At 44.0% G+C, this 19663-nt stretch overlaps 1 protein-coding gene across 1 annotated transcript in view; it reads left to right on the top strand.

Moving 5' to 3' along the window:
• Nucleotides 1–19653, top strand: part of LOC111259147 (uncharacterized) — a 26736-nt gene extending 7083 nt beyond the window's left edge. Inside the window, exons 3-9 of the mRNA XM_022830887.2 lie at nucleotides 2088–2207; nucleotides 2475–2539; nucleotides 2765–2839; nucleotides 3724–3822; nucleotides 4202–4363; nucleotides 4492–4614; nucleotides 18733–19653. Coding sequence (XP_022686622.1) covers nucleotides 2088–2207; nucleotides 2475–2539; nucleotides 2765–2839; nucleotides 3724–3822; nucleotides 4202–4363; nucleotides 4492–4614; nucleotides 18733–19063 — 975 coding nt within the window. The 3' untranslated portion in view covers nucleotides 19064–19653. The remainder of the gene's footprint in view (nucleotides 1–2087; nucleotides 2208–2474; nucleotides 2540–2764; nucleotides 2840–3723; nucleotides 3823–4201; nucleotides 4364–4491; nucleotides 4615–18732) is intronic.
• The last annotated feature ends 10 nt before the right edge of the window (nucleotides 19654–19663 follow it).

The raw sequence follows: 19663 nt of genomic DNA on the forward strand, positions 1-19663 counted from the left end.
GGAGTTGGCTCACTGGCGACCTGCCAACAATGGATAAAATCTACCTATTGGGTTTGGTACCAGTTCATCGGCCATGATCTGTTCCACATGTACATTCATATAATGATCGATAATAAGAAACAACTGCTCGTACCATTCCTGTTCTACCCTATGCTACGGCTCCCACTCAAGGGCGGCGTGACCGATCAATCAGTTAAATTGTAAATCGTCTGCATTAACGAAAAATAAGCTGTTATCGGTTGTGCTGTTGTCATGCGGATGCCAACATTCACCTGTTGCTGTTGTTGGCGCTGGTGGCAGCGACATAAAAAGATATTGTTTATACTGTCGCGCTGCTGACGCCACTCCTGCTGGCTCGTATAAATTGTGTACATTCATTTGAATAAACATGAATGCGTACAACAAATGTCTCGTATAATGGCTCAGCTTTTTCCACCCTCCTCTGTTCTGATGAAATAAGGAAACACATAGACGATAGTTCTGTTCCATTCGGATTGTGTTATGGCCTTATTCCACTCGCGGTATTGTCGTTAGCTTCGTCGTTGTCCTGATTGTTGTTAACTGTGCCGTCGACGCACACTTCGAGCTGTTGTATTACCGCAAAAGGGCGTGACTCAGGCTCGCTATGTCTGTCGCCGTTGCTCGCTCCGTTCGGATCGGAGCTGTATGATTTGACATGATTGCTGCAGTTACGCGGTTCCGTTGCGGATCTCTGATCACGCGGAGCTTTGTGGTTTGCTTGCTGTAGAGGGAAGGTACATTCTAGAGAGGGGCCCAACGCATACGATGACATGCATATGCACATGTATGTACGTGCACAGATAACGAATATGATGACAACGATAACCACTAATCACTCGCCTAATCATAAATGAAAGATAGAGACTACAAAAGGAGGAGGAAGAAGAAGAAGAAACAGTTCTGTAACTTTTCCTCGTTGAAGCGGCTGTGTTATCACAGTCGCTGCCGCTGTCGTCGTCGTCGTCGTCGTCGTTCTCTTCACTCCAGTCGTTTATGCCGTTGTCGCGCACTGTTTCTCCGATTATTGTAGCTATGGTGACAATCGTCGGATCTGCCCGAATCGTTCTTCTTTCTGGCGAAAATCATAGCCGCAACACCATTACGTATGGCATAGATAATGTATCTTAGACGAACAAGCATCAGCTTTTTAGAATAAGTGAAGACGAGTACTATCACCGTTGTGACAGACCGGATCGGGTGTGAGTGTTACTTTACTGGTGATATTTGCACGACTGTTAAGCCGTCGGCTAACTCCCGGGTACAAAAGATAGATAGCTGGATAGAAACGGGGCTGGAACATGATGGGGATGATGAGCAAGATCAAGCTCATATATTGAATGTCATCTCCGATACAATGGTAACAACAAGGTAACTGACGTTGAAAACGAGTATCGTTTCTATTTAAGTAGTTGTTCGGATGACTCGTGTTTTCAGACAGGTGGGATTTGATGAAACAACCGTAATAATACGGGAAATGTTGCATCTTTTACACATAAATTACATATTTTACTATGACAAAGCGTAGTCGCGTTCTCTGCGTCTATATATCGATGCTTCACAAATCGCTTTCATTAAATGAGTATGGCAACACTGGTACATCGTCGTACGTTGCACATATATACATATATATATATATATATATATATATATAAGATGCCTAGTACCACTAGATATTTCGAGCTTTGTGTCTGCTACTTGAGCTATTAGGCAATTCGTCAGACGGCTGGCTCCAAGTACAAAACGAAATGTGTTTACGTCCGGATTCGAACCTAGACTATTACGTCTAGGTTCGAATCTGGACGTATATAGGACGAATGTAATATGTAAACACGTCTCACATTACTACACATAGCGATCTTTCTTGCTCCTTGATGCGTCCTTTTCCCAAGTTTGTAACATTAATTAAGGCTATAACGACGCTTTTGGGCTCTTCGTCAAAAATGTTTAAATATCGTCGTTGCGCCCCTGAAGCTGTTATTGCAATAGAAAACTTTCATCATATGCAAAATCAAAGAGACTATCGATACTTATCAAATCTAGCAATGGAAATACTTGTCCACTTTCAGCAAACGTTTGTTCAAAATGGCTCCCCTTTGTCGCACCACGGTAGCCACCAACGAGACTTCGGCCACTCGCCGATTCCCGCCTGTACTGGGCGTAAACGAATGGTCTTCACGCTAGAACAGGTAAGCGCCCATTGCATGCACATGATGGCCTCACGACGTCATCTAGAGAAAATAATCAACAATCGATATTTAAACAGCGTTTTGATCGCTATAGCTTCTGCCACATTATCGAGGCCACATTATCAACGATACTTCAGCTAGCAGCCGAATAGATAAGTGACTGGTCATTATCCCTCTCATTGACCAAATCAGCTAACAGCCAAAGCAGGGAATAGTAGTAGATGAAATCCGCGCAAAAAGATTAAGGGACCTCTTCTCTTTTAACAGGTGGCGTGTCTTTGTGAAGTGCTTCAGCAGTCGGGCAATTTAGATCGTCTGTCTTCGTTTATTTGGTACGTAGGGAGAGCACGAATATGTGTTTTTGCCACGGTTTGTTTGCTATAACGCTTATCTGACGTATCATATGTAGCTTTTCTATCGTAACTTATCAGCAGAAAAAAATTCCTTTGCCTTTTGTTCGTTACTACATGTTGTGTTCAAGTTGATAGACAGTCCGACAAGTAGGCCCAAAGTGTCACGACACGTCGATGGTAAATCCTTTTTCTTTCATCTACCAGGAGTCTTCCCGGAACAGAAGAATTTCAAAGCAGTGAACCTGTTCTTCGTGCGAAGGCCATCGTGGCATTTCGGAAGTGAGTTGTTATCGGACCTTCTACATAAGTCCTATTGTATGATAGGAACGAGATCGTTTTGAAAGCTATACTGCGTCAAAACTCTTTTGACCTTTCTTATAATAGTGACTCGCAGCAACATGGTTAGCATAGGGAGAACATAATATATAGACTCTAGTTGACTCAAACCTCCCAGCCACAGCGCATCATGTCCATGATCTTTCTAGTATCTAACATAAAGCGAGCGGTGTCAGTCGATTCAGAATCCACCCACAGCCGATTCAAGATAGGAAATTGCTTATTTTCTATCCGGATTACATTTCATTTGCTACTTTTATCTCGGAACTAAAATTTAGCCCTAAGGCAAAAGTCGCGTATTCTCATGTTGGGGCCAGTATCAGATAACCTTAGGATAAGCTTAATTTCAATCGATGCAAACTTTTCTTATTCAATAGAGTCACACACAACTACAATTACCCATGTCGAGACAGGGACTTTATTACCTGCCTTTATGAGAACCGCATGCGTTTCTTTGCAACTTTATTCCGTTAAGTTAAACTGCCCCTGACGGCCACTTGTTGTTGCACAGGTGTTCACCAGTCAACAAGCCTATCTAGAATCTGGCGGCAAAAAACTTCTACTCAACTATCAGATGATCTAAGAAAAAAAATATAAATTATAAACTAAGTAATTCTATAAACAATAACACCTAAAAAGGCCTGGTGATTTTTATTCTGTTTCATCAGGTCTATTATCATCCGTTACTAACTAGGCTCTTTAACGGCACGCCGCCTAAACGTTAAGACCCCAATTGCTCTTTGCATTTTAGTGCTTAAGGACGCATATTATTTATCGAAAGCCTGAAAAAAAAAGAGCAAACCTGCTTATTATTTGAATGATTTAAGGGAACATTACAAAGATATGTATTCGATTCTGGAAGGACACTCGTTCCACGCAAAGCATCACGACGAACTTCAGAGAATGTGGTTCGCGGCACACTACAGGTTAGCTGAATAACATAGAAAGATTATTGCGGCATGTCACTGGTCCTAATTTAACCCTTAAAGGTCCATCTAAAATTTTGAACTGTCCCAGAAACAGTAACTTTACAGCTCTTAAGTATGTTTTTCATTATTTTCTAATATCCTTTTAAAATAGATGTTTATAATCTGCAATCCGACAGCCGAGCATGAATTTTTGTTGTGGAACCTATTGTATACAGTATGCGGTGACTAGAAAGTTCAACGGGCTTACACAATAATCTCTTAAAAAAAAATCTAATATTCATATAGGAATTGATAGATAATCTGTGATTGATTACGACGTCAATAATTCTTTACTATTATTCAATTGGCGGTTGATCGTCGACCCAATTAATTACAGAGAAGCGGAAAAGGTTCGGGGGCGGAAGCTTGGCGCGGTGGATAAGTATCGAATTAGACGGAAGTTTCCTCTACCGAAGACGATCTGGGATGGAGAAGACACTGTTTACTGCTTCAAGGAAAAAAGTCGTCACGCGCTTAAAGAATGTTATAAAATGAATAGGTCAGTGTATTTAAGTTTTTCAAATTGCAGTACTGGTAGAGTACTGGTGTAGTAGATATACACAAGGCAGAAGCACTAGGGTTTTCCACAAAAAACACCGAAGCTAACTTACTTCACCCACGATGAAGGTACCCGACCCCGGATGAGAAGCGAACACTCGCAGAGAAGACGGGTTTATCGCTCACTCAGATCTCAAACTGGTTCAAGAACAGGAGACAACGAGACCGCACGCCACACGGACACTCCAGGCCGTAAGTAACACTTTCTATTTTATTGGAACGCGGTAAATTGTAAAATTAAATTCCTCTTGTCCCTTTAAAAAATTACAAACTCTATTTAAAATGGTATATATAAACTCGAAAGGGCCCTATTTTATCAAACATGGTGATAATAATAATAATGATAAACGCAACAACATGCACGTATACGTGATTTCCCCCAGAATGTCTTCGATTTAATCAGAGGCGAGCCGACATTACAGCTCCGAGCAGCCGCTAGCCAAACACACGTTGAAGTATCTCGTCGCTATCAACCTCATGATCTGTTAGTAAGAGACTGCAACTTTTGCGGAAACATTTTGAGGATATTGTCTCTTGTTGAACGCAGATCCTTTTTATACGTATTTTGTGATATGGAAGGCGCAAAGAACGACAATTTTTATGTAATTTCAATCTGCTAAATGTTTTTCCCTTTCTTTCTTTTTCCTTCTACCTTTTTAAGCTACCTCATACGGCCTATATAGGCTCCCATCAGCCGATTTTTGACTCGCTTGTCCTGAATGTCTAACAGTAGTAGAATGTCAAAAGAAGTTTCAATTAATCAAATAGCCATGCGGTTTTCTCCATTCAACTCGACGTTCGCTTCTTGCGAAACAGCGAGGTAGATAAAATGAGCCTTGCTCTAGGCCCAACTGTGAGCCCGCATTTGGCGGTGCATCCTCCCGGAAAGTTGAAGTCGGCCCTTTGTGAATAGAACACGAATTACAGAAGCTTTTGAAGAGCAACAGCAACATCATCGTCTCCACTGTTCTTATTCATATTGATGATGATGATAGGCCCGATAACTGCATGAGAACAAGAATCGTAGTACTGCTATTCGCGTTGTCATCGTTGGCGGCCCCACTTCAACCAGTTTGAGTGACATGTCGCCCGTGGACCAAAAGATGATCACCCCTCACTTCCATGTCGGTAGTTGTCGGCTACCGGTCCGTGCGTCGATTTCGACATATTGACAGGAACTTCAACGCTGAACTGAGCACCTTGGCTAGAGAAATCGATTAGGCTTTGCTGATATACACATTTTGTGCTAGTATGTTTCGTGTAGAACGATCTCGCCATAAACCCTGAGCCAATATAGAAGGGTTAGAACCTCTTCTCCTCGTCAGCCTGAGACGTAGAGAAGCCTGATTGGGGTTGCTCGCTTCATTACTTGAACCAAAGTCGAACACACACAAATGATCTGATAAAATTTTATAAACCTCTTCGTCCGAATGATCGCTCTATTGTGTCCCGATTGTATACCCCGCTGTAAAATTATCCAGCTGTTTTTTTTTTTGAATAGTAATCCCGAATTTCTTATAGCTTATTACACTTTGGACTTAGCTAACTTTGTTATCCAATGTTAACTAGACATACTATCATGAACATATTCCGTTTCTGCAGTGAATCAACTCAGGGACAGGAACATGCGGAAAAAAGTTATTTTTAATCCAATCTATTTGTTGACCAAGTTGATGCCCATTATCCTTGTTTATGCCCATCCTATGTCGTCCTGAGTTCGGCGATACTTTATTTCATCGTATGAACAAGGTATCGGGTAATTCTAACAGAATTTATAGCCAAAACGCGATTGACGATTGTAATCCTCCATTTTATCCAGGCTGCAAGCGTTGTACAACGACAAATCACAGTTTCTTCGCATCGAACTCTTCTATCAGTGAGAGTAGACCTTCCCGTTTCGAACGTTCCTTTGCGAGACGATCTGCAAAACGCAATTAACTGCATTGCTTGAATGAGGTCATCTGCCAATTTACGTGACATAGTCTACGCTACGTTTTTTTTTTTAGTTTATCTACGACAAAAACAGGGTCCTTTGGGAATTACCCAGCGCAACTGGCAAGATGCACGCTATTATCTTGCTGACACACTTATTGTTTTTCTGACTCGCTACCTTCACACTCAGGAGGTTTCGGGTTAAATCCTTAGACCTTTAGTTTTTTCGGTTGCTTATTCATTTCAAGTAAAATATATTGAAATCCAGAGGGCACGATTGGCACAGGTGGCGAGAAAGGAGCAATGAGTTTGTGCAAACGTTAAAAAACAGTTGCATATTCCTCTACAATATATAGGACCATATTTGTTTACCTAATTCACAGGTAAATAGCTGAAACGCTGAGAAGTACACTGGAGATCCTCTCTCTCTGTTGGTGTAATTTAAACTCTACTATATGGCTGTGCTCGTACTCAGCACTGTGAGTCAAAAGAATAATTCACGCAAATGGTATAACCCTTATTACCGTTAGTGCTTACTGTAATCATCGAAGATCAGACAGGATGTCGCCATTTACCGAGTGAACCATCAATGCATTTATAACAGCCATGTAACAGAGTTACATGAAACAAAATACCCGTGCACTAGTAAAAAGCAAGTGAGATCTGAATTTCCGTTGTTTCCCCTTCAGAGATTGACAACAATTCTACACCACTCTGAAAGCTACTAGACTATTCGAGTATATTGATTGGCTATGTTGACACTCTTAAGAGACCCCTTAGAAGGGAGAAGCTATCTAAGGATTAGGAAACGAGCTTCGGGTAGTTCAGTGCATGTTTACGGCGCGAGATCGCTATCACCGAGATACGATGCGCGACGTTTCTACAAGCTATGCGTTCTCCCAAAAAAGTGTTGAATATTGCTCCCCCACTTTTCCCATAGACATTGTATCAGACTCAATTATCCGCTGCGTCCGATCATGTCACTGACGCGGCATGATTTCACTCAGCCACAATGCTGGTTATGATACAAAACATTTTATGCGTGTATACATGTAAAAAGGGGGAATGCACACGCCTATTTTGCTAAGGGTGTGTCATCTGTATGACTGCCGTAGTTGTCCGGTTGCCAAGGGTTCACGCACAAGCAACTGTTCCCGGTGGGGCTTAGATCTTCCTCTACATCCCTAACCCTCCTTTTTGGCCATCTGTTGCCCGTTTGCTGGTTCTCGCAACGACTCCTTCGTGCTAGGGGTTGCTCGCGCCCACCTCCGCTATCATTATCAAATCGGGCAACTAGCAAAGGTGATTAGATGACATCACCGACCCGCCGTCTGCTGTCAGCGATATAGCGTGTTAGCTAAAAGCAGAGATTAGCTAAACTATACAGTTTTCGTCGATCAAAACGCAACTTGAGACAACTGAAGCATTAGTAAGATACGCAGAATGTTCTCATATTTGTAGACGTTTGTTCAGCCAGTGGCGGCGGCGGCGGCGGCGGCGGCAGCAAACTGCGCCTCGGAATCAATCTCAGTGCCTACTCACAGACTTATTGAATACATTATATAAAAGTATTGATCTGCCATTGACGGCACGATTATTTGCTTGCTATCATTGATTGGAGTCGAAGTAGACCGCAGTGCGATGTCCTGTAACGGACTATAGGAAGCAATCAATCTAGCAGTATTCGCTGACGCTTCGTGGCTAGCTGTGAACACGTGCCGTGGTCATTGATGGCACGATCATGCAGGTAGTTGATGCATGCGATTCAGCTAAACGTATGCACGCAGCAGTTTCAGATGGCAACATTAGCTCAAGGTTCTGGCCTCTATTCGATAAGATCTTATTGTGTGGATGCGTGGGCGTGATATTTGTGACAAGTCACCGCCGGTGTCCAACTCCGTGGATATCGTTATTGGTCTACCGATTATTTGCGTGGATCAACTCGCACGATGTGTTGATGATACTGCGCGCCGTGATTCAAGAAAAAGTGCGACAATTTCTACCTGTTTTCATCCGTCGAATAGGTTTTTTCCATTTGTTTTCTATGTATACATTAGTAATCGCGGTTCGCTTGATCATCGCCCATCCGCCGTGGTGGATTTTCACGCCATTTTCGCCTTTAACCTATCGCCCGTTTGTCGTTACCACTCCCGAGTTCCGTTGAAAAGACAAAAAGGGTTCATGAGCGACCATTGATCGAAAGAGATATAGAAAGTGGTCCCTATTCATGCCGCAAGTTCATCGCGGTCTCACAGCTCGGACCTCGTTCGCGCTCGAAGCTCATGATGCCTCTGCCACTGCTACGACGACGCGGCCGCCACCGTTGCGTCGCAGCAGAGCCATTAGCAGTCGTTGGAGAGTGGATATTTCAACGTTCGCAGAAGCCGCTCGTCGGCGGCGACGGCGGAACTGCTTGGCCGTTGACTGGTTGAGAGGAGAGCTCGCCGGCACCGCGTCCGCCGCTTTCCTGTTCGGTAGTTTTGGCGATTGGCGACTGTGTCGTGTTTTGCTGTGCTGTGTTTACGACGGCGACGGATGGTCGAACGGTGTCGCCGTCCGTCGCCGCTGCTGCTGTCGCCGCCGCCGCCGCCGCCGCCGCCGCCGCCGCCGCCGCTGTCGCCATCGTCCTCTGATGCTGTTGGCGGAGGGGGAGGGGGGCCGACCGGCAGCCAAAACCAGAGGCAGCGCGTCATCGTCGTTCCTTCGCCTGCCGGTCGTTTACTCGCTCCTTCACGAGGTTTCAGGTTACCGCGGGCGAGAGTAACGCGTGATGATGGTCATGATGATGGCAGCTGTAACCTGAGATATCGCTGCCAGCGGCCGCTGCCTTCACCGTAGCGAATGGTCGGTTTGTCGACGACGACGACGACGACGACAATGGGGACGGTGGGGAGAACGATCGAAGCGCCACCGGCGACTGTTACCAGCATCATGCAGACAAACATAAGCCGACGAGATATACATACAAATCTACATATACATAGCATACAAATATAAAGCCGAACGTCGACACGGCCACATACATACACATAGGGGAGGATGCAAATAACGATGAAGATGAGGCTGAGAACTATGGCGATGAGAAGTGTGGCAGCAGTTCATCGAGTGCGCATTGCTGATGCGCCGAGCGGCCGCTTCTTCCGCAGCCGGTCGCTTGGCCGTTCGATCGACACCAGCGACAGCGCCCGTCTGTCTTTCTATCTGCCCGCCCGCCCGTCCGTCCGTCCGTCCGTCCGCCTGCCTGCCTGCCTATTGAACCAGCCAGCCATATACACCAGTTTAATAGTTCGTGCAGAGATATTTCACTGTGTACTCGACCATCCAGCCACTCCCGTCATCGTCATTGCCGCAGTTAAGCGTTTCGAGTGACGACGAAGACAAACGCGTGTAGTTGGCGCCAAGTGAGCAACAACGGACAGAAAAACAAACCAGACAGACTCAGCTAAGCCTCTGAACAAAGACAACGACCAGCTACCCTACAGACGCAGCGATTAAAGAGTATTTAGGAGGATTGCTTGTTTATCTATCTATCTATCTATCTATCTATATATATATATATATAATGAAAGAGAGGTTTAATTTTAACATAGCAATCAATACAACAACAATCGTATAGGAGGACGCAATCAGCATTTGGCTCCATATGCACAAAAAGGCTGCTAGAAAGTATTTAGCTTGCTGCTTGAGAACTCATTGCTGAAGGTGGCAGACTACACGACCCGATAACGAGGCGCGTTCCGTGCAAGCCTCGCAAACATCGACTGCTGCAGATACGCAACAATAGCACTTTTGCTAGGAACTTGCAAGCAAACGCAGAGACGCTAAAAACCTGCTTACACAAAGCCTGCGCCACCTGCCGTTCTTTTCCCCAGCTGCTATTGCTTGCAGCTGATTGACAGTATAACAGCGTATGTATAGATCCGCTAGCGCGAGTCGAACGAAGTTCGGAAGTTATTTTTCCAATTTCTCTTATTATAGCCATTAGCTAATATAGCGGTACGTGCGTTTCGGCCAATTGGCAGCAGCTCAAAGCACCAACGTCACTCGTCTAGGTTCGGAATACTTAAAAATGACCATCGCCACCACCGCGATAGGAATGCTGTGGTAAACCACATGTTGTCTTCTATTCCTAGGTTACTAGTTTTCCACCTATTCCATTACGGACAAACATGTTATTCCACCCGATTAATAGAAATGTCCAATATGTCCGTTCTAGCAATAGGGTCGAAGTATCAAGCGCTCTACCATTTGTTACGACGAGCGGAATCGAGGAATTCCGCGCCGGTCGTAAGGCCAAAGTTCGTTCAGTGGAAGACTATTACCGATGCTTTATATACACGCATGGATATATGATTTGGAGCAAGTCATTGTCGTGGTCCGGCCAAAAGTAGAAATGCGAGAGATTGGTTACGCTTGACGCAATCGCCTGAACGCTGGTAACGACCTGTATAAGCATATTAGTCCGTAACACGATGAAACAGACCTGAACCAGTTACTTCTGTTGACGATTTAGGCTGTCTCATTATGTTAAAGATTGCCGACACGTACTGCGAAACATGGCTTAATTGTATCGTCCGTTCATGGCAATCCGGTAAACGCTTATCCAAGCATGAGTGTCTGAATAAATAGAATCGGCAAACTAAATAACCTAAACAATACATTGGGTATTATATTCTAGTCTTGTATGAAAAGGGCACCATCTTTACAAAGGCGTTGTTATGGAGAGAAAAGTACTTGAATGTCTACCACTTGAGGCTCGAGGAAGGCCCTTAAATCGAGTGGACACTATGCCTATCGCACTTGACTCCCTGAGAAATAGGTCGTCCGATCTTCGAACCGGCAATTTCGAGGGCCTATCAGATGACGTTCTCAATTCTGATCGTGTCGCCAATCGGCCGTTAGGATTCATCCCGATCGAGTACTCCAACTACTTTTTAATAGCCACTCGTGATGTGTGAACGATATATCTGTGTTGTTCATTTTGTAGAATTGCCCAGATCCCTATTAGGATTACGTGGAAATTGTTGGTCTCCGATTGTCATTCGGACTATGTATATGGTCATCATTCAATGGAGCAACCTCGCGCTACTTATTCATGGGCTGATTAATGTACTGGTTTTTCCAGCTGCTCTTCGGAAATAGCCCGTCCAACATAACCTCATTTTTATTTCAGTTTTTTTACTACTTGTTAGAACTGGAAGCGACTCACTCAGTCAGTCAGTCAGTCGGTCGGTCAGTCAAAAATTGAAATCGCTGAGATACACAACAGATGTAGAGCTTCACGAAGGCGCGACACTGTAAGGTGAAGATAGGTCAAGCTGATCGCTACGGGCAGGCACGACTAGCCGAAGGCCGCGCCTGCTTAACCCACAATAGCTTAACGGATTGAGAAGCAGTGAAGTATGTGATAATAGTTCGACATCTCAACGGGCACATAACTACCGCTACCGCTTTTAGACTGGCAAATTGTACAAGCCTTTTGATATTCACGTCATATTTGAACACGCACACTGCCGTTTGATGGGCCCTACATGCTGGCAATGTGGATGAAGTTTCAGATCGTGCAGATTGCGCATGACGATGATGATGCATTGTTATATATGCGACACGTACAGACGTCACTCTACCGGGGCGCACAGCAGCAGTAGCATTCAGAGGCTCTCATCACACGAAGATGGGAGTTCATTGAGGAATGATTTAGTCTCTATGTAAGAAGATCAGAGCCCAGCAGTTAGGTGACAACATTGTCGAGAGCTCGAAGGTCGACCGAACGCCCCGCGGCTTATGTGGATATAGCACTAAAGCTGGATGTGCGTCGCCCAAATGGGACAGGTCTGTACGATTGGAGAGAGCAAGGGCATTCAATTCAGAGGGTGACGCGGGGGCAGAAGATTACAATCACGGGATTAAAACACCTATTCCGCGGAGAACCCTCAGTTTCATTATGTGCCACCCCACATTGTATTTGTTATTCCAAACGGTGCCTTCAGCGAAGACCGGGCCGGCATATGAGAGGCGCATCTCAGAAATGCTTAAACCGCTTGCATCGGTAACGAATTAAATAGATGCAGTTGTTTATACATAGATGTACATATGTGTGTGCGTTGACGGACAAAGAATGATACGTTACTAAAGCAATTCTCTATTGAGCATTCCCAGTCGGAGTCTGGCGTTTCTCGCGGATGGCTTGCGGGTCCTTAGTAAACAAAGCTTGCTAGAGGTTTACGCTGTTATGCCGGTCGGCTTTCTTAGACGACGGATGACAACAACGCGTTGTGAACACATTTTCAACCCCTGATAAATTTCTACTAACCACAGAGCTGACTGGGTTCTAAATAGTAATGATGTTAGTCCAAGAGAGACGCGTCAAAGCGTCATCGAACGGTATATTTAGCCAGGGAAAATTTTTAACGGTCACCCCGATAAGCGGCACACATGTAGATCTACTCGAGTATAGTTATTAGTGGATAGTGCGTTCCACTTAAAGATCATACTCAAATATACGGTAATACGCGCGGCGATTTAACAGCTCGAGCGACTTTGGGCAATTGCCTGCCGATCAATAGCGTAGCAATGAAGAAAACCATATTTCAGAGCCAAGAATACTGAAAAATAATCTTCGATCCTCTTGCATAAACGAAAACACCAACGTTTTCTAGCTTGATTTAGCTGAGCCTTCAAACGAACGAAGCGAGCGCATATCATTGTATGTATGGTCCTGCTGCTAGACAAAATGGATAGCTCAAAAAGCACATCGGCGAACTCCCGCTGTGTTCACACACAGCGCCACACCTCACTGAACTGTGGTCCTGAACAAAGCGTCAGGACTCAGTAATCTACCCAAAATCTTTTGAGAACATTTCGGGGCAAACATTATTTTTTAGTTCTTTTTGTATTTATATGTTTTTTAATAAGAAGACTTGGTTCCTTCGATCAGCATTTCAACATTCTATGATGTCATCGTATTGTCGCTACGTCGGTCGCCAGCGGTTTAATAGCGACCCGTTCACCAGCCGTTGTTGCTTTGCAAGGCCGCTACTGCTGCGTCACATAGTCTAATGTCTAGAGGCGATTGTAAAGAGCGAACCTAACCTGTATCAAGTAGGCTGCTTAAACTTAAACTTTCTAGACGACCCATCAACTCGTATATAAGACAGCTGGTATAGAAACATTGTAGAGAACGTATGCAAGAACCTAGGTAGAGGAAACATTATCGGCAGGAGCAGCATCGTCGTTATCATCATTAGCATAAATACAATGAGGAGGAAAGGTACTCGACTCCGGCCGATGACTGATCTTTCTTCTCAACAAGACAACCTCTCAACACTGTTCACTGTTCGGCTTAGTCTATCCATCCGAAATTTCCCTGCATTCAGTCCGATAGATGTTGTACGAAGGCTGAGCACAAGACGTCTTCTTACTGAAGCAATTGTCTATCTAGGTAGGGAGAGAAAATGTATATATGTTGACGGTTAGATTCCCGCCCTCTCCTAGTTTAAGTTTATTGTTGTGTTGTTGTTATGGCTGATCCTTTGTCCGAGATTCTTGCTCTCCGCTGTTGTAGCTGACTGTTGTAGCTTGTCCGGTGTGCCAGACTGACCTGATCTGACTGGTACAATTTCTATCAAAATGTCGAATGGAACGTCTTTTGGATTTAGACGCTCGACGTGTGAAAGCAATCAGCTGAATAGATCATTTAGGTAAACGAAGCGAGCCTCATGCTGTTCGGTAAGCAGGTTCCCACAATCCGTCACTTACATAACAATATATAGATCAAATCATACCGGTCGAAATAGCGATACACTGCAGTCGTTTAGCGGTAGTTAAGGGTTACTGTTTCGTTCTAGGTTTTAGTGTAAATAGTGACCAGGCTCAACCAGTCACAAAAATACTTTTTAATAAACAATTTATTCATGTAAGGTAGCTTTATCTAGAGATCTAGTTGTTAATGAAGCTATTCAGCTACTGAGAGCAGTAGTGAACGCGGCTTCACCACTTAATAGTTAAATTTCTGATCATTCTCAAAAAGTCGTAAAATCCTTAGAGAATAATTATGATTTGTTACTTCTCTTGACCTGCGTTCCACCAATACTTTACTATTATACGCTTTATTATTTAATGATAAATATTCCTTTTTGTCTAAAATAGGCTGAATGTAGTGATTTGACTTGGAAAAGGTTGGGTTTTCCAATCACTTAGAGAGATCGATCCCTATATGAAAGTGAGTCCGCTATCCCCATTTCGTCTTCCGTCTCGGATAGATGAGATGCAGACATTTCACAAATACACATGAAACGGATAGTTTTTGGAGGCCATTTTTGCTAAACAACCTATCCTGACGTACTAGATATATTGCCTGAGCAAGCGTCATAATCATTTAGGCGGCTAGGAAGCAACGTGCCTTCTACGAGGAATCAGCAAACCGCAGACCATAGACCGTGCGGCCATCTGTCAGGGATACAATCCATTCCCATGAATTGAAATCTTGTTTCTAGCCCTTGGCTTGTGCAAGTCTTAGCTTGCGCACTGAATCTTACTGACCGGCAGCAAATATCATAAATTCGGGATACGAGTAAAGATGGGGGGTGAGATTTCAACCTCCCAACTGAGCGAAGAAGTGCACATCGATCATTTTGAAACTGATTCCCTACTTTCGATCAGGCACAGGTCTTTCTATCTCCGAAACCGCTCACGTGACAACCTCGCGCCGTTAAAACAACAAATACCGTTGGGACAGAAGATCGGCAACTCCCGCGGCGTCTGCTTGATGTGGTTTGGCGACCGTCCCCTGCCAAGTCAATTTGTCAAATAGGTGGCGTGAACAATGATGGCAGTTGCTTGCCTTCATTTGAAGGGAGGTGTGACACACAGACGCGAACTCGCGTTTTGCTCTCTCTTAGAACGTTAGGTATCACTTGAAGGACCGGAGTGGTGAATCAAATAACAGTTAGGGGAGCGACAGGGTAAGCATACAGGTTAAATAGAAAATCAAAACAATAAGAAACCAAACATAACAAAAATCGAGTCCAGTATTAAAAAATCCCTATATCCTCTGACGTGAAATAACGCCCATTCTCAAGTTCTCTGCAGTTTTCCTCGAAAAAAAATACGCTTCGTAACGGTCAACTTGAAATACAAAAATAGACGTGCGTTTTTTTCTAACTTGAAAGCAGCTCTTGTTAAAATCCTTCTCTCCACGTGAAGTCTATATAGGTTAAAAAAAATATTTTTTCTTTTCATAATACTTTCCCGCGTATCGTAATGATACATTGTTAGCTTTTTCCCTTCTGGTCTATAACTATTAAAGATAGTGATACGGCGTAGATGTTTGTGCTAAGTGGCCAACTCTGTTAGTGTGTCGTTTATGGGGTGTGTCTTGCTTGTGGCAACGATAAGGCCCCTTACACGACCTTTAGGTTGTTGTTTTCAGCATCAGCTGATAGTGTCATGCCATGGGCGGGGGGAAGGGGGGGGGGGGGTATGAACCGTTTCGTAACTCTCGTTTCAACTAAATGCTTGTACGACCGCCGCAGCTAGTGAGACTCGACAGGACTTCGTCGCTCCGAGCCCGGGAATGGAAGCGTGTTTGAGGTTTAAGCTTATCTGATTTACCGCTATAAAAAGCACGCTATCTCATCAGATCGTGCGGTTGTGTTGATCAGCATGAAGCGGAGAGCGATAAAATGAAAAGCTCAAAGTTAAATTCATTACATGCTGGGGGATACAGTGTACTTAGCTACACTTGCCAGGCATTCTATAACCCCGGTTGAATCAACGAGCAACAAGATGGGGGTACCGAGTAAGAACAGATAGCAGCAGATGCCACCTGCTGCGTTGGTGTGAGAGTTTAAGACACTTATTTCGTTTTCAAATCGGTAAAAATTTGCATTCGTTCTAGACAGTGGTTTGGCTGGTTCCAGCATTGTCATAACAGTTAGATGCTATAGCACGGAAAGGGAAACTCTTAGAAAGTTAGTTTCCAAAGAGTCATTCCAAAAGGGCATTAAAGTTATTCATATTAAGTCATAAGGGCTATAGATACATAAATTACGAACGCGAAACACCATGACACGTTCAAATAAAACGTGGCAACATAGTGTAGCGTGTGTTTCCTCGTTTGGCTAATTTTAATCCAAAAAAGTTAACTCCAGTCGATAATCGCGCACAGACGATAAGGGAAACTATCACTGATGTTTTTATTTGTTGACTCGTACTATTGTTTACATAGATGCTATACCTGGCATAGACAGACTTATTCCAGTTCACGAAAGAATTGGCTCTAACTCGAAAACAAGGAGAGTAAGTAGTAGTTATGCCTTTTCGATGGTCGGGCGAACCATCGGACCAACTGAGATGGCAACTTACTTCCTTCTCAAGACATATATAAGGGGCTACATTTGTGGATGTGTATGTATGTGCGTGTGTGTTTGCGTCGCGTGTCCCTGTCGACTTCGAGGGGGCTGGGTGAACATTGATGTGGGAGGCGCATATGGGGGCCCGGCAGGCCATAATCTCTGCTCTTGCTGCCGTCATCGCCGCCGCTGGGAGCTGCAGCTTCTGCCTCCGCGGGAAACCCGAGACCATCTATTGCCTCTCTTCCCGGTTTGCCTCTATGGTCATCACCATAATCATCATCGCCATCAGCATCACCATGGTCGCCGTCTTCGGCTCTATCCTTCCCTCCGTTTTCTCTCATTTGTGAGGCAGTGGTGTCGTATTTCTGGGAGTCCGCCAGTTCCACCATTACACGTGAGGAGCCAGCTCTTCAGGAGCAGGATCCCTCGACAAGAAACAGCTCGGTAAGGAGAATGCACATCCAGTCGGCAAGATAGCGAAAGGCCATCATTTCGTCTCATGAAAAGGCTACCGTTAAGGATCCTATATAAAGGGGCCCACAAGGACCATTGCTTTTCTAGCTCTGCACTTGAAGATTTGTGAGGGCTGACAGATTGCATTCATGTCGACGCGAACTTCTTATAAGGGTGCTAGTATTACTAATACGGGCAGGAACAGGCTGTGCCAAGAGACAACGACAAATATAACCTGTATGAAGGGGCTAAAGGAGGCTAAGAATCGCCTAGGTTTCGGTAGAGGCTACTTCTCAACCTTAAGTCTTGACACGGCCACCTGCTGTAACTTTTGCAGTGTTTTCGAAAGAAGTAACCCTTTTCATGAAAGCTTCTACACAAGTTCTATAACTATAAAGGTAGTACGTAATAGACTGACGGAACATATGGGATACGTAACAGCTACGGTCAGCATTTTTTCCTCTTAGAATAATTGATTTATTTAAATTCGGCTCAAGGTTTGTGTACAGTTATGCGGGACTCCAGATTGGTTCAAGCTTCGAGAAGCTGTTTGTTACTTCGCACATTTCGGTGTCTACTATGAGCCCTATACCGTCACGGACCTCGGCGAAGTTCTCTGTCGACGATCGAGTTAATGAAGTGCCCTTTTTCCCGAGGGACGCACGACAAGAAGTCAGGCGATGTTGTCAAACTCCGCGGTGTCAGTAAGGAAAATAGAAAAAGCGAAAGCTTCCCTATCCGTTCAACGACTGTTACTACCAATACTGTCACGCTCTTGTTGCTGGTCGCGTAATCCATTTGAAGAAGCCAATCAGCTGGGGCTGGGCGGCCCCAGCGGGCAAAGAAGCAGAGTCAGGTTTCCTCGAGAACGGTCCCAACTGGCGTTTGAGCCTAGTCGAGTACCCAGAAATACAAAGGAAGATAACGCAGATGATGGCGGCGGTAATATTGTGGTGGCATTGTGATTTTCCTGATGAATTCGGTTCCGTTCTTTTTGTCGTCCTGTTTTTCTTTTCTTTCATTCCTTCAAATAGCTAATCATTGTTCGCTATGGAGGTACATACAACAGCATATGATACTTTATATTAGAGGTCAACCAACACCAGTTTTGAAGCCATCTTCTGGCTCTCGAAGGAGTTGGTAAGAAAAGCACGTATCATTATGTATGATCAAGTTCTAGTTCGCTTAAGCCTTGCTGCTTTACAATTAAGAAAAAGCAGCATTAGAATGTCATATAAGTTTGTTAGTTTTAAGTACTATTGATGTTCGGTTTCATGATGATTATCGTATTAATGGTAGAATATTTAAGGGTTCCGTTTATCCGGTCTGGTGGTCCGGTGCATCACTAATTCTGTAGTATGTATGTGTCATCAGCAGGGTTCTGCTCTCTTGCAATCAAAGATTCTCTTGTTTAGACTTCATGTGATGCTAGACGGTTTCATATTTTTGCAAAGCGTAATCGCTGAACTACAACCGTGGACACATCTGTTGGATGTCTCTTAAATGTGTGACGTATTCAGTCTGCTTTTGTTATATAAGCAATTATTTATTGTTGCTCTTTTTATTTCAGGGATTCAAGCCTGAGTCAATCGCCACATTCGGTTCCACCGCCGCCGCCTTCACCAACCATTACATTCCCCGGGGCGCTTGGTCACTCCTTTAGTAGTCCATTGAATTCAATCAATCATTCGCTTGGATCGATCAATCATCACTCATTACAGCAATATCACCATCACCATCATTCATCTGTATCGCCGTTGTCGTCGATCAACTCAATGACCTCATCCATCAGTTCCACCTTTAATCCCATCAACTGTCATTTGAATCTCGGCGCTACGAACGGGACGACAGCGAGCAAAGCGCCCTCGCTCTACGATAACATATACGGCCCAGCGAGCTAGGGCGAGTGACCGACCGGCTTTGGCCTAGTAATACGTATATATATATATATATATATATATATATATATATATATGTACGAATGCGCAATTCTTAATCTATCAAAACAGCAAGACTCGATACGTATGACGTCAAAAAATGTAGGTAAGCTTAAACGTGTTCTCGCGTAACTGGTAGCAAAAGAAGTAAATACGGAGCGAAATGACTTGCAAACAATAGTTACTATATGTGAATATCTGTTAACGCTTTATTGAAGTTGCAAATGAATGCTCCAGGGATGGACTATTATAGTATACGTTCACGAGTCAAATACAGATTGTTCTGAGTTGAAATTAGCATTGAGACGGGAGACTTGTAGCAGTAACGATGAACGTGTTAGAGTTCCGAGTAGAGAGAGATTGCAGTAAGGGTCGACTGCGACTATAATAAGTAGACGCCTTTTAGGATGTTGTTCATCAGCTGGGATTAAGCTACACAAAGACTGACGCTTGATGGCAACCTAGCTCTAGTTAACTTACTAAATAAATCTTCAGGGTAAAATCGATGGGCATCAAGGTGTAACTTATCTAACTAGGTAGAAGGCTGCAGATAAGATACAATAT

Source organism: Varroa jacobsoni, unplaced genomic scaffold (genome assembly GCF_002532875.2).
Source record: "Varroa jacobsoni isolate VJ856 unplaced genomic scaffold, vjacob_1.0 scaffold_299, whole genome shotgun sequence".
NCBI lineage: Eukaryota > Metazoa > Arthropoda > Arachnida > Mesostigmata > Varroidae > Varroa > Varroa jacobsoni.